Source organism: Eumetopias jubatus, unplaced genomic scaffold, assembly GCF_037043125.1.
Source record: "Eumetopias jubatus isolate StellerSeaLion01/CBP00866 unplaced genomic scaffold, mEumJub1_p1.0 scaffold_2, whole genome shotgun sequence".
Classification (NCBI taxonomy): Eukaryota; Metazoa; Chordata; class Mammalia; order Carnivora; family Otariidae; genus Eumetopias; species Eumetopias jubatus.
The window spans coordinates 200,579,610-200,593,271 of record NW_028274808.1 but is presented as its reverse complement, the minus strand read 5'-3'; the positions used below and the strand labels follow the sequence as shown (position 1 = coordinate 200,593,271).

General features: G+C 60.1%; 2 protein-coding genes across 7 annotated transcripts in view; one reads left to right on the top strand and one right to left on the bottom strand.

The window, feature by feature from the left end:
- ADD1 (adducin 1) overlaps nucleotides 1-6,971 on the top strand; it is a 91,500-nt gene extending 84,529 nt beyond the window's left edge. For 2 of the 3 annotated variants that reach the window (XM_088021248.1, XM_088021250.1), the window contains 3 exons: nucleotides 1,625-1,781; nucleotides 4,170-4,268; nucleotides 6,504-6,971. In XM_088021248.1, coding sequence (XP_087877374.1) covers nucleotides 1,625-1,781; nucleotides 4,170-4,268; nucleotides 6,504-6,871 — 624 coding nt within the window. In that variant the 3' untranslated portion in view covers nucleotides 6,872-6,971. The other variant, XM_088021249.1, reaches the window with a different exon arrangement.
- A 1,989-nt stretch (nucleotides 6,972-8,960) lies between these two features.
- On the bottom strand, nucleotides 8,961-12,800 carry SLC75A1 (solute carrier family 75 member 1). Of its 4 annotated transcripts, none has more exons than XM_088021251.1 (13): nucleotides 12,719-12,800; nucleotides 12,048-12,229; nucleotides 11,855-11,951; nucleotides 11,513-11,616; nucleotides 11,036-11,194; nucleotides 10,791-10,948; nucleotides 10,469-10,615; nucleotides 10,259-10,370; nucleotides 9,992-10,100; nucleotides 9,793-9,883; nucleotides 9,660-9,707; nucleotides 9,481-9,570; nucleotides 8,961-9,341 (listed from the first exon to the last, which is right to left on the bottom strand). In XM_088021251.1, the coding sequence occupies exons 2-13, from the start codon at nucleotides 12,219-12,221 to the stop codon at nucleotides 9,017-9,019; spliced, it is 1,614 nt and encodes a 537-aa protein (XP_087877377.1). In that variant the 5' UTR covers nucleotides 12,222-12,229; nucleotides 12,719-12,800; the 3' UTR covers nucleotides 8,961-9,016. The 4 variants fall into 4 exon arrangements, with proteins under 4 accessions (XP_087877377.1, XP_027943734.2, XP_027943753.2 ...); XM_028087952.2 differs by having other exon boundaries at nucleotides 9,146-9,341; nucleotides 10,469-10,577; nucleotides 10,791-10,952; XM_028087933.2 differs by lacking the exon at nucleotides 9,481-9,570.
- Between the last annotated feature and the right edge of the window lie 862 nt (nucleotides 12,801-13,662).

The window sequence follows — 13,662 nt, the reverse complement described above, 5'->3', positions numbered from 1 at the left end:
CTCAGGGCGGGAAGGGCCTTGCTGGTCCACGGGTGCCTCTGTGGCAGGTGATTCTTGATATTTTATTCACCCCTTGATTTGAACTTTGGATTTAAGTGAATTGAAACATTTCTCTCAAACCTCATGTCACCTCATTTTCTCAGCAGTGATACCAGGATGCAAATGCAACTGGCCACGTTGCCGTAGATTTAGGGAAACGTGCAGCTGGGTCTCAGCTGTTGTCGGCCCAGCAGGCTCCTCTCAAGGCAAAACCCAGGCCCATGCACAGGAATAGGTGTCAACGAGTAGTGAGTGGCAGGCAGGGATTCAGTCCCCTGCTCTGGGGAGACAGGGCTGCTTCTGAGCGAAAGGCCACTTGACCTTGGGTCAGCATTGGTCAGAAAGAGGGCCCCACCCCCCGCCTTGACCATCCAGGTCGTCTTGAATCTTGAGGCTCTCTGAGCAAAGGGGGCCAATTCCAGCAGGTCCTTTGCTTTTCTTCCCCGGCTCTGCATCCCTGATTGATCATGGAGTGCTCTGGACTCTCCATACCCAGCTTGCTGGACAGCAGCCCCTCAGCCCAGGTTCTCCAGCCTTTGCCAGGGCAACAGGTGGCCCAGGTGAGCTGAATTTCCCCAGCACTCAGTCTGGCTCCATCTCTCGTGCACATTGCTTGGGCACGGTCTCTCTCTGGTGTTCGCCCCTTACTCAGGAGAGTATGGACATATCAGGCCTAGCATCAGAATTTTGGATTCTCCTGTGATGGTTTTTGGAAACTCCCATTAAGTAATGGGCATGTGCGTGTGTTCTGGTTAACTTTCCCAGAAAATGAACCCAGGGCATTTGGGGGCCAACCACGCTGGGCAGTGGGGCACAGAGCTGTGCTGGGGCAGGTGAGTGTAGGCTGGACATCACTTCACACACCCCAGAGCTGCCTCCCCCCGCCGGCTCCCTCCCTCCAGGCTGCCTCCCCACCCCAGTGATCCCCTGGCATGGGACTGCCTCCCTTTACAGACTGGGTGCTGACTGCCATCCACCTTTGTGCTCTGCTTGCTTGCTTTCTCTTTCTTTCCTACATGTTCCTTGGTTTTCCAAATTTCTCAGACAAATACTGGTATTTTGGGACTTCTTAAAATTTCTCAAGTGTTTTGGGATAAGTTCCAGGAGCTAGTTATAAACTAAACACATAGTTAAAAGAACAGAACTTAATCTGTGAACTTAGAAAGTAAGCAAATCTCCGAGCATACTTTCCCTGATTTGGAATCCTGGATGTTTTCTGATGTCGTGAAGAGGGCAATTGACTTAAAGAGTTGGCTCTTCCATCCCTGCCAGGAAGGAGACCGCATTCTCCCTGAGGTGCTCTGTGCCCTCCATGCACCTGAAACCTGAAGGACTTTCCTAGGATTTTTTTCTCCTGTTACATTTGTTTTGTAGCTTCAAAATTTTGTTTCTCTGTCTCCAAACACTGGAGGCTGCAGCTCAGCCTCAACCTCAGGGCCCAGGGTGAGGCTCAGGCCAAGTCTCAGGGTTGTCTGTGCGCTCCGGGAAATCCACCCACCCTGCCCTTCCTGCAACCTTGCCCGGGAGGGGGGAGAGTCCCTGCGGGCGGGGCTCCTGCAGACTGGGCCTCCCTTTTTGTGTGCAGGGGGAGCTGGTGACAGCTTCCAAGGCCATCATTGAGAAGGAGTACCAGCCCCACGTCATTGTGAGCACCACAGGCCCCAACCCCTTCAACACGCTCACCGACAGAGAGCTGGAGGAGTACCGCCGGGAGGTGGAGCGGAAGCAGAAGGGCCCCGAAGGTAAGTGTGCGCGGGTCCTGGGCATGTTGGCACGCTCAGCATGGGGGGTGCCTGAAGTGAGAGAAGGCGCGCTGCGAGTTCCTTTGTGCCCAAGTGGTGACTGGGGGTGATGAGGACAGTCACTTGTATGAAAGATCAGCCTTCTGTTTGGTTAAGATCTGAACGTTCTTCCGTGCACATTTCCTAGTTCCAGAGGATTAGAAGGGAAAACACACTTGTGAACGGTCGGCTTGGGAGGCACCTGCAGGCTGGCTATGTGGGAGACTGTGTCCGAGAGCCGGGCTGCTGTCTTTCCGCACAAACGCTGAGGGTCTTCCTTGGCAGGCCGTGATTGCAGGCCCGTGTGCCAGCGTGTCGACCGCTCTGGCGTCCCGAGTGAAGAGTGGCCACGTGCGGGTGCAGCCCGTTCCTCTTGGTAACTGACTCACTGACCCAGGAGGTCATATTTTTGTAAAACACAATGGGACGATTTTCCAACAATGAGAATCGGTGACTAAGAGCCAGAACCTCACAGAGGAGTTGGTTTCAAACTCTAGGTTTTGAAAAGTAGGTCCAAGAATTTTGAGAACTAACATGAGAAGTCAGCCTCCCCCTGCTTCTGCCGTGAAGGCGCACTCTCCCTGAGCACCCTTGGTTGTTTACCAGGAATGCCCTGGGCACAGACACCCCCTCAACCAGGAGGCTCATGCTGCGTCCTCAGGGCCGTAAGTTCCAACCCTGGTCTTTGTACCGAAGCCTCCGATCCTAAGTAGGGACCACACGTCTTCCCCAGCTTGCTCCCCGGGAATCAGCCTTTGGAGTGGAAGTCCCACAGTGTTCCATAGCCCTGGGGCTGTGGAGGATCGTCCAGGGAATTATGTATTGCTCCTCATATAACCTCTGATTTGCCCCAATTTAGGTATTTCTTGGCCTTGTTTTAGACCAACTAACGCATTATGTAGATGCTGTTGAAATACAAGTTGTACCGAAAACTATTGCTGAATTGTTTTCAGTGAGCGTTCCAGCATCACTGCTCGTCACTTTCTGTTAGCTGTGCATTAGGATTAAGACCTTGCACACATCGAATCAGAGTGAGCCTGGTGTTTCTGTCATATCGAGTTCTGCTTCTCATCGTCTCCCTTGAATGGTGTGCGCAGCCCCGCAGAGAGCTTTGTGCTGTCGCCGTAAGTCCCTGCCTCAGGGTGGCCTGTGGGCCTGAGCTCTTGGCCCTGTGGGCGAATCCCGGTTCCAGAGCGCACACACGTGTGTGTCTGCCCTTCGGGTCCTCCCAGTGTCTGGGGAATCTGGATTACAAGAAAATGGTCTTTGCGTCAGAGCACAAGACACACAGGGGTCTCCCTCCTCGTGAGGCTCCATGAGGAGGGATGTTTCAGCCGTTGAGTGGATGGGGCAATTGTGACCGTGCTCTGTGATCACTGGCCTGTCTGCAGCGGGAGTGCCAGCCATGGGTGCTGCCAGGAGACCCCTGCCCGGGGCTGGCCGTCGGCATGGGGGATGCTGCACAGCAGCAGTTGCCGCAGGAGGAAGGAAGCAAACCGTGGGGCTCGGGCACCTTTCGTGGTTGAGGGAGCTCCTGGGAGATGGAAAGGCCTTTGTTCATAGACCTCTGGCTTCAGGAAGGTAGGCTGGTATCTCTAGGAGATCAAGGCCTTGCCAGTTATAGCTATTTGTTCAAAATATGAGACCTAGTGATACCAAGCTGTTAATATAAAAAGTTTAAATGAGAGGAGAGTTAAGGAATTAGGATTAACATTGGTATGCATATTTCCCTAAATGAGAAGTAGCCTTGGAATTTTCTGGATCCTGGGTCCTAGTACCTGCAGTTTTTTCTCTGATCCTTATCAGCATATTTTATTTCAGAAAATAAAAATATTATAATTATCAGGTTTAAATTATTGGTAGAAAACATTCTGCATAAAACAATGAAAACTAGTGCAGTGCTCATGTGACATCCTTGAGGTGGCGACTAGGGTGAGGGTGCCTGGGACCCTGGGCTGCTTGGCTCGGCCGTGGGGGGGGGCTCCTCACTGGAACACAGGTGGGGACACCCCGGGGGTCACCAGTCACCATGTGTCACAGTGTTGGCTCTGGCAGATTCAATCTGGAATAAGAATGGAAATCAATTTTGTATCCAGAGTTGGTTGAATCTTTGAGATTCAGATCCACACCAGTCACAATCGGCCTTCTTTGTCCCCTTGGAGAGATGAAGACAACGTGGCCATGAGCCCTCCTGGTCTCTTCGATGTACCCGAGAAAGAAGCTTCAGCCGTCCCCCTCAAGGCAGCCAGATGGACAGGGCAGGAGGGCCTGCCTGCCTTTGAGGAGGGTGAAGGCTCACGATGTCTGAAGCTCTTTACTGTGACCCTCTCACTTTCTGCCCATCTGCAGAGAATCTGGACGAGACCAGAGAACAGAAAGAAAAGAGTCCTCCAGAGCCCCCTGCTGCCCCGCACACCCCCCCCAGCACCCCCGTCAAGCTTGAGGAAGGTGAGCTCTGGGGTGGACGTGAGCGTGTGGCTGCCCCGCTGTGGGAGGGTGCATGGCCTTCTGTGGTCTGGTGTCCACCATGAGAGGTGGATTTTGTGTCCTGTCGAGTGGAGGGAGAGCACCGGGTGTCAGTAGCTGAACGGACAGTGGTGAAGGAGCGAGCATTTGCGTGGAAGCCAGCACGACACATGGTTCTGAACTGGCCCGCCTTTCTTGCTCCTGTTTTGGTTCTGTCCTGGGTCACTCGAGGCAACAGATTTGGTAGTGAGACATCAGGACAAGGTGGGAGGGCAGACTTGGGGGATCGGATCCCACCTTCGTTTATGATGTCAATTTTGCCTACTGCTTATGCATTTCTCAAACCTTACTGTGTCCAGATCACCCCTCTGGAAACGTCTTCTGTTGTGTCTGGGCTGCAGGACCTCGTGTGACCTGCCGTAGTAGTCAGTCCATGCAGCGTGCTGGCCTCCACTGGCCTCTCAGACCACCCACTGCGTGTCTGTCCCTTGGTCCTACATGTCGTGCTTCCCGTGCCTGTGGGGAGCCTGTGGCTCGCCTTCCTCCCCCCGTTTGTCCCCAAGAATGGCTCAGCCATTCTCCTTCTATAACCCAGTGGCTGTGACTGAATGCCTAGATTCTCTCCCTGTGCTTTTCTCTTCCTGTGGCTGCGTTACAAACAGGAGTTGGATGTGCTAAAGAGTACCTGTTACCATAGTAAGTACCGCCCGCGTCTGGCCCTCTGCCGTTTAACCAGTGGTCCCTGTGCTTTGCCTCATTCTCCTGCTTCTTTGTTGCTTACTGAGTTCTGTTCTCTGTTTATTCAAAATAAAAATAGAGTCCCCCCCCCCCCCCCCCGCTCCGCTTTTTTTGTACTCAGTTCCTCCCACCCAGGCAGTGGCATCTTGGCAGGGACTCCGTGGTTGGAGAGCTAGGTGGGAACCCCCGGGGACCGAGGCGGTGCTGCTCAGGGCCCTGTGGGTCTCGGGAGTTCCAGAGCCGTCACGTGGTCCTGCTCAGCTTGTGATTGCTCGGCGGCATCAGACACACACCAGACTAGGTTCAGGCAGGGGGAGGATTTTGCCTCGTGCTGCATGCCAGTGGCTTCTGTTGGGATCTTGGCTTAAGCTGAGCGCTTAAGCCTAATTGGGGATGGGGCAGGAGACTGGTGCTGTTTTTAATGTGGTATTTGGTCACATGGTAAAGTTCCCCAGAGGCACCCACAGGCCACCTCTGCATGCTCTGCAGGGTGAACGCTAACTTCCTCCTGTCCCCCTGAGTAAGGACATTTAATTGTCCCAGGACTGAAGGTGGCCCAGGGGCCAGCCGGGGCAGCCCCAGCCTCCCAGAGCCGAAGTGCTAAGCGTTTGGGGCCCGGAGCCTCCCGCGGCCGCACCTCACCCACACTCAGCTCCGAGTCCCCCCTGACGCGGGGCTTGGCTTCTCTGTACTAAATGGTTTAGTGTTGCCTAAGCAGCAAGTCGCTTGTAACTCTGTAGGATGTTATAAAACTCTACAAAACTGGTTTCCCCCCGGTCAGAGTCCGCATAGAGATCTGATGATGGGACCTTCCCCGGACACCCACTCTCGGGCTGTGTTCTCTACAGCGAGTTACCTTTTGCCCTTTCATGTTCCCATGTTTGAATGCTGAAGCTGGCCTGGTTTTTGCCCCTGTCCCTTACCTTACAGTTCTGTTCTTTTCCTTCATTCTCCAGCCTACAATGGCTTTATTTTGTTTGATGTTGATAGTGCCCATGGGGTCTGGGAGTTAACCACGGTTTTCCATGGTTTTCTTCTTGGGGGAGACCAGGTGTTGTGGACCCAAATTTAGGCCTAAATACTACTAATATGTGCCCTTAGGGTTCTAGAACAAACTCCTATTGGGAGTGTTAAACGTGGAACATGGTCCTAGTGCAGTGCCGTCAGCTCGCCCAGCTCTCTGACTGGGGCCCGAGGTCCCAGGACCGCGTCTGGGTCTGTCAGCACACTGTCCACGAGGAGGAGCTGAACCCCCCATCCCCAACCCCCGGCGAGGTTGCGTCTCCATTTTGTATCCTGAGCCATATCCAGCCTTAAAGTAGAGTAGACCTGGTTTAAAGTTTCTTGTTTTCGTGTCGCTAAAAGCCCCTAGAGCCCAGCCCCGCAGCCATCTTGGTGCGGGGAGCTGCCTCTCTCGGGGCGCCCCGCTCAGGTCCGGTGGCTGCTCTTCAGCCCTGTCTCTCGTCCCCTGCCCACCAGACCTGCCGCAGGAGCCCACCTCCGGAGAGGACAGTGATGCTGCCACCTTTAAGCCGACTCTCCCCGACCTGTCCCCTGATGAGCCTTCAGAAGCGCTCGGCTTCCCCACACTGGAGGAGGAGGAGGAGGGGGAGGAGGGGCTCGGGGAAGCTCACGAGCCTCCCAGCCCCGCCAGGTCCCCTGTGGCGGCCAGCCCCGAGCCAGCCTCCGCCCAGGCGCTGGAAGAAGCCACCCCCCCAGCTGCCGAGGAGGGGGCTGCCGTGGACCCTGGCAGCGATGGGTCTCCGGGCAAGTCCCCTTCCAAGAAGAAGAAGAAATTCCGCACCCCCTCCTTTCTGAAGAAGAGCAAGAAGAGGAGCGACTCCTGAAGGCCCGTCCCTCACACACCGAAGCCACCAGACCGCCCCCGGTTGTGTCTCGTGTCCTGTCTTCCTGTGTCATGGAATGCAAAAAGCCCATCCCTCCTCATAGCTAAAGCTCCCCTCACGGTGTGACCAAACCCCCACGTAGACCGGTGCTAACCTCGTGTGCGCGCGCAGGGGCCTCAGCCTCGGGGGCTGGGGGAGACACGTTTCCGCGGCCCCGCTGCATCTGCCCGCCCTGCCTGGACTAGCACCCTGCAGGCGCGCTCCCCCGGGGGCGGGCCGTCCTGGTTCTGGCCGGACAGTGGGACGCCCTGGTGGCTCTGGCCTTGCCCTCCCTCTCCTCCTGTGGTGCAGTCCCCCATGCTGTGTGTCTGCTAGGCTCCCCTTCACCCCCACGTCTCAGGTGACTGAATCAGACTTGGAGCTTCCTGCTGGCATTACCTGCTCCGCGATCTCACTTGGGTTGTAGTTACAGAACCTCAGTCCTGGGCGAGTACTCCTGTGCCCGCCGGCGGCCCCGGGCACCCTGACGGCCTGTGAGAGCCAGGGACCCAGCAGCAGAGGGGCCTGTGTACACCCCACGTGCCCTGTGCATGGTCTGATGGCCCTGAGCCCAGAAACGGGGTTCAGAGGCCCCCACATTCTTACTGGGGTCTCCAGATTCCTGTCATAGAGAAGATACATTAAGAGGGGGAAGAGTCCTTTCTAGAATTTTCCTTTAGCAGGTTTGCAATTCACCCTCCATTTTTGACCATGAACAGGAACAGGCCACTTCTTGCTTTAGTTTTCTCGCTCTGCCTCTGCACAGCACAGTAGAGTGTAGGTCACTGGAACTGGGAAAGGGTTGCCTTTTTTAACTCAGCCTGAAAGATGCCTGGTTTTGGTAAAAGATAACTCAAGGTAGAAGGGCACGCAGCGGTCCCTCCCTAACTTCTCACACTAGTCCTTTGTGGAGCCAGGCCTGGCTCTCCTTGTGGGACATCATAAATTTTCATTGAGATTCCTGAAAAATCACGTGCAGCTGCTTAGCAGGAACTAGTGGGGGACCCATTCCAGGGGCTGCCCGGTGCCGGCCTGGCTAGGTGCCGGCTCGCCTCCTCCCCGGAAAGCGGGGAGGGGTTCCTGGTGGACCTGGTGCCAGAGCCGGGCCGGGGTCCCACACTCCTGACCCCAAGCAGGACCTGAGGCTGGCTGCATGGCGCTGACAGCTGCTTCGAGCTTCTGGAGACTTGCTTTCTCCAGCGTATCGTTTTGTCGCCGCGGTGGTGTTCGGGTTCTCCGCCCTCGCCCTGTCCTCCAGTTAACCACCGACACTAGCCCTTCCTTTTGTCCCACGTACGCAATGACTTTCATTTCACTTTTGTAGTTTATTTTAACTCTTTGTATCACAACATGAAGTTTAGTCGTATATATGGACACAGGCTTGGGAGGATGGGTCCTGCGTCCTTCACTGTAACATGTTTTACTCACAAATAAAATTCTTTAAGCAGTTTCCTTGTCTAAACTTGGGAAGCAGTTTTACACTTCAGTTCCTTTCGTTTGCTCCTCGGATCCCAAAGAGATCCCCAAGTTTTTTTTTTTTAAGATTTATTTGAGAGACAGTGTGGGCGTGTGGGGGGGTGGAGGGGCAAAGGGAGAGAGAATCTCTAGCAGCCTCCGCCCGCCCCCTAGCGCAGAGCCCCACAAAAGGGGCAGATCCCGTGACCCTGAGATCATGGCCGGAGCTGAAATCAGGAGTCGGACTCCCAACCAACGGAGCCCCCCAGCCGCCCCCCAAGTGCTTTATTTCTTGATCACACACTGTTGCTTTGCACTGGGGAGGACCCTTTAGCCACAGGCTGGGGCGGGACGTGTGATGGGGAGAACGTGGCACAGGGGCCTCTCCTCCCTGGTCGGCCAGGGTGCAGGGCACAGCCTGGAGGGCCCTGCGTCCACGTTCTGTCCTCAGCCTTGTGCAGAATGGCAGCCGGCTCGGGAAGAGCCTGGGACACTTCTGCTCAGTGCAGCTCTAAGAGCCTTCAGCTTAAGTTGCTGCTTCTGGCGCCGGGGGGTGGGGGGTGGCGAGGCACAGCGGTGTACTGCAGAGAGGCACTGGATATAAAATAGCTGCTTTATTTTGTCATTCAGAGGCCTGGCTGACACCGTGTGTCACAGAAGCCAACAGAAAGCCTGGAAGGGTTTGGAGTCACTGCCCCCAGCCTCACAGGGCCGTCCACACCTAGGGAGGGGCCGGGAGTGTCTTGGGCCCTCTGGGGCTGCAGGCCGTGAGCCGTCCTGGGCTGGGCCTGGGGGGGGGGCAGGCCCAGGCCCAGGCCTCCTCCCCCCTCCCCCCCCAGCTCGAGGCGGGGCTGGCTCGGCTACTCGGCCTTGACCGCGTGGGCTGGAGGCCTCAGATTCCACAGGAGCAGGAAGGGGAGCAGGAAGAGGCCGGAGCACACGGTGAAGCAGATCCTGGCCCCCGCCAGCCAGTACACTGTGGAGAGAGAGCCTGAGCGGTGGCGCGGGCCCACCCCGTCCTTGCCGCCCCTTGGCCCCAGGATGGCAGCAGCGGCGCGCCCCCTGCTGTAGGCCAGTAGCCCCCAGGCCTGGCCTGGCCACCCTGGGGCCCTCACCTGAGGCAGCCACCATGGGTCCCACCGCCCTGGCCAGGGCGCCCAGGCTCCGCAGGGTGCCCATGATTGTGCCCTTCTGCCCTGGTGAGCCTTGGGGGGAGAAGGGGAGGAGGAGGCCATCAGGTGCCTGCAGGCCTCCTCCCACCTGGAGGACCTCCAGCAACGGAAAGGCATCTCACCATAGTTGGCAACCACAGAGGACAGGCAGGGCACCACGACCGCGGCAGCTGGTGGGAGACACCAGGGAGGGCTGTGACCCCGGATTCCTGGCTCCCTGCCGCGCCCACCCTGGCCCTGGGAGGACCCACTCACCGAAGGAGTACAGCAGCAACCCCAAGCCCAGCACAGGCAGCGTGAGCCCCCAGCCGATGAGGACGAAGGCGGGCACGAGCAGCAAGATGGCCTGCGGGGGGCGCACAGCGGAGCTCAGGACCCACCCCTGCTGTTGCCGGCAGGGCTCAGGACACAGCCTGCCCCCTTTACCCCCCGCTTCCCAGGGGGAGCCCCATACCCGCTTCACAGCTGCAATCTCCCTGCCAGGGCTGATCCTCCGCGCGTAGGCACCTTGCACGGTGGCCATGGTGAGGCCGATGAAGAAAAACATCTTTCCTTGCTGCAGGCTGGGAGCGGGGGAAGCTGTGAGTGCCTCGCCCCTGCTCCCCGTGGCCAAGCCAGGGAGCCAGGGTGACGGCCGGTTCTCCACGGTCTGCCGTGCCAGCGTGGGAGTCAGCCCTGAACCTGGGGAGGGGGGTCAGGCCAGGTTCTGCAAGGGGCCTACCTGCTGAACTGGAAGCGCTGGTGGGCAAGGAAGCTCAGGGTGTACTCCAGGCCCGAGAACAGGAAGAGGTAGAGGAAATACACCAGGCCCAGGCGGCGAAGGCTCCCAAGTCCTGGGGAGCAGTGGGGAAGGGGCTGACGATAGCTGGGGGAGGCCTGGGCAGCTGGAAGAAGCCACGGTCCCATCCTCAAGAGGGGAGTGGCTCCTTACTGTCTCCAGCAGGTGGATCCTGGGTGCGGGCCACGGCCGAGAAACGGAGCAAGGCCAGGGGGCTGAGCAGATCCGCAGTGGCTCGAAACCCGGGGGCGATGGAGGGTGCCTGGGGCGGGGGCAGGACTGGAGGGGCCTGCCAGGCAGCTGGGGAGGGGCATGACCTGAACCTGCCCTGGCCTCCAGTTCCCCTGCCAGGCCCTAGAGGCCGGGGCACCAGGAGAGGGCAGTCCAGCCTCCCCTGGCATCCCCGCACGCCCACAGAACTGAGCCCCCAGCCCCAGGACCTCTCATTGGTTTCTTCCCGGGTGCCCCCCCTTACCCGCTTCTCTGGGGGCAGGGTCTCCGGCAGGAAGCAGAAAATAAACAGCAGGTCGGAGGCAGCGAAGAGCAGGGCGAGCCAGGGTACCGTCTCCGCGGGCAGGGAGGCACCCAGCATGGGGCCCAGGGTGAAGCCCAGGGAGAAGGCCACCCCGATGACTGCCTGGGGAGAAGACCGCCTGAGCCAGGCAGGAAGACCCCAGGCAAGGAATCCGCAGCCGCTCATCCCCCATCGCCTGCACGCACCATGCCTCGGCCGCGGGCGGAAGGTGAGCCCAGGTCAGCTATGATGGCGGTGGAGAGGCTGACGTTCCCCTTGCTGATGCCCCCAATCACCCTGGAGGCCAGGAAGGCTGCGAAACTCCTCGAAGCAGCCCACACAGCGTACGAGGTGGCCAGACCTGCCTGCCTCGGGGTGGGGTCCACAGGGCAGGTATGGTCACCTGAGGCCACGAGGGGCCCAGAGTTGGGCCGACAAACCCAGGTAACACCCTTGGGGCCTGGCCCTGTTCTGGAGCATCAAGGTCTACTTGTGTTCCCGATGTCCACACAGGTGGCAGGGGCAGCTCTGGGAAAGCCTGGCTGGGCCACGGGAGCCACCACCCCCTCAAGCACCCCACCCCGGGGACAATGAGGGGCTCACAGCCAACCCCCTTCCCCCCCAGAGGGCTGCCGGGCGGGCGAGAGGAAACCACACATTCCCTCGCCTCGGGAGCCCCGTACCAGGGACAGCAGCATCACCGGGCGCCTCCCCAGACAGTCCGAGACCGCCCCCGTGAGCGGTGCCAAGAGGAACTGCAGGAAGGAGAAGACCGAGCCAATCAGACCTGGAGGAGACAGAGGTTTTGGTCACCACGACTCAGTCTGTCCCCAAGGGTCTGATCGCGCCGGGTGGGTGCTGCACTCCCCAGCCCTGGGCCTCCGGCTGAGGCGCCCTGACCACCAGTGGACGCTGCACTTGGAGAGGGGCAGACAGCGCCCAGGAGCAGGAAGGCGGGGACAAGGGCTGGGGTTGACGAGTCCAGACCCGGTCACAGGGGCCCGGCATGGGGCCGGCGGCCATACCTCCGAACAGGACACTGTTGTACCTCTTCTCGGCCGGCATCCTGATCGCTGCGGCAAACCAGTCCACACCTCGCTGCCACGAGCCATAGAGGGGGTCCTGAGGAACGCGGAAGTGTGACAAGGGTGGGGGGCGTGGGCAGCCATCTGGGGGGAGTCAGGGCGCCTCTGGACAGGGACATGGGGGCGGGCTCACGTGGGCACGGCCGTGGCTCTCCAGCAGCCCTGGCAGCAGGGGCAGGAGCAGAGTGAAGGCCAGGAGGTCCAGCAGGAGGCCGAGGAAGACCACAGTGATCACGCGCGTCTCCTGCGCCGTCTGTTGGCGGATGGGTGGGCGCGGGGTGCAGCTCCCTCCGGCTCCCCAGCCCATGATCCCGCCTGGCTGAGAGTGTGGCAGGTCTGCATGAGGCCGCCTCTGGGTACCCGAGCGCCGGATGCCTACCCTACACAGGGGTCCCTCTGCGCCCTCCCCCCGACCCCGGGTGCAGGAAACTCCGGCTGCGGGGTTGCGCCAAGAAACCGCAGCCACTGATGCCAACCGTCGCCAGGGGCCGGATGGGGGCATCGCGGCCCCGGGCACCATCCCACCCCACGCGGCCACCCCACGTCCTCGTGAGGAGCGGGCGGGGAAACTGAGGCCCCGGCGGCGTCCCTGCGGCCCGAACACGATCCCCGCCCCGGACCCCGGACCCCGGCCTCCGCCCGCCCCGGGACCTCGGCCCCCCGATCTCCGCAACCCCCCCCCCCCCGGCTCGCCCGGAATCCCAGACCTGGCCCCCACCCGGGACCCCGCCCCGCCCCGGTCCGCATCCTGGCGGGGCGGTGGGGCGCGCACTGGGCGCGGGAGCAGCCCCGCCCTGCACTTGCCGCGGCCGCGCGCTCGGGTTGGACGGACGGACACGGACACACGGACAGATGGACGGATGCGGAATGGACGGCCCGGCCCGCTGCCAGGGGCGGGGCGCACGCCGACCACGCCCCCGCCCCGCCCCGGAAGTGTGGACGACGGCCTGCTTCCTCTTCCGGCCGGCGGGCGCGGAGTGCGGGTTGGTCCCGAGGAACCGCGGGCCGTCGTCTTGCAGGGCCGCCGCGGGGTCGCCACCGCAGGCGGGCGCCAGGGTCCCTTCCACTCGCGGAGCGCAGGTGGTGCGGGGCGCTGCACCCTGGAGGGCCGAGTGGTGCGGGCCGGCCTCGAGCCTCTCCGGCCCGCGGCTGTGACCGCACGCATTTGTGCCCCGGGGCCCCGGGACAGCGGGGGAGGGGGAGGGGGCCCGCCGCTGGCCGCTCCTGCTGCCGGCCTGGCCCCGCGCCGCGGAGGCCCTCATCTGCTCCTGACCTACCCCCCCCCCCCGCACTTCCCGCCCTCCTCCCTCCCGCCTCCTGGCGTCCAGGGCTCCCGAGACTCTGGCCAACCCTAACCAGAAAGTAACGGGAAGTTTGGTGAACGTGGTTAGGTTTCCAGGTTGATGTGCGTGCACAGCCCGCCTTGGCAGCTTGGCTCTCATACACCCTCTTTACACCATATTAAAATCCCAAATAACGATAATCGCAGTCACACTCTACTTGATAGAGGCGAGGAGTCAACCTCTAACGCAAACCCGTCAGCTTTCTCCAAAGGACGCGTCTGGGTCCTGTTCATTGTCTTCCAGCTGAGCCACGCTGCCCCTTCGGCAGCCTGCGGCCTCCATGCCTGAGGCTTCGGCCCCGTTCACTTCCTCAGATGGTGGGGTGGCGGCAGAAGGGCAGAGCTGGGAATCCGCACGCAGAATTCATCAGAACCGCTCAGAACAGCCCTCCTCCTGGGCCAGGTG

Bases quoted from the DNA above. Each gene is read 5' to 3' on its own strand.
- SLC75A1 (XM_088021251.1), bottom strand. From the start codon at position 12,221: ATGGGCTGGGGAGCCGGAGGGAGCTGCACCCCGCGCCCACCCATCCGC. The intron at 10,949-11,035 runs GTGCGTGCAGGC...CTCCCCAGGCAG, and splicing joins CCGCCCGCGGCCGAGGCATG to TCATCGGGGTGGCCTTCTCC. The intron at 10,371-10,468 runs GTAAGGAGCCAC...ACTGCTCCCCAG, and splicing joins GGATCCACCTGCTGGAGACA to GACTTGGGAGCCTTCGCCGC.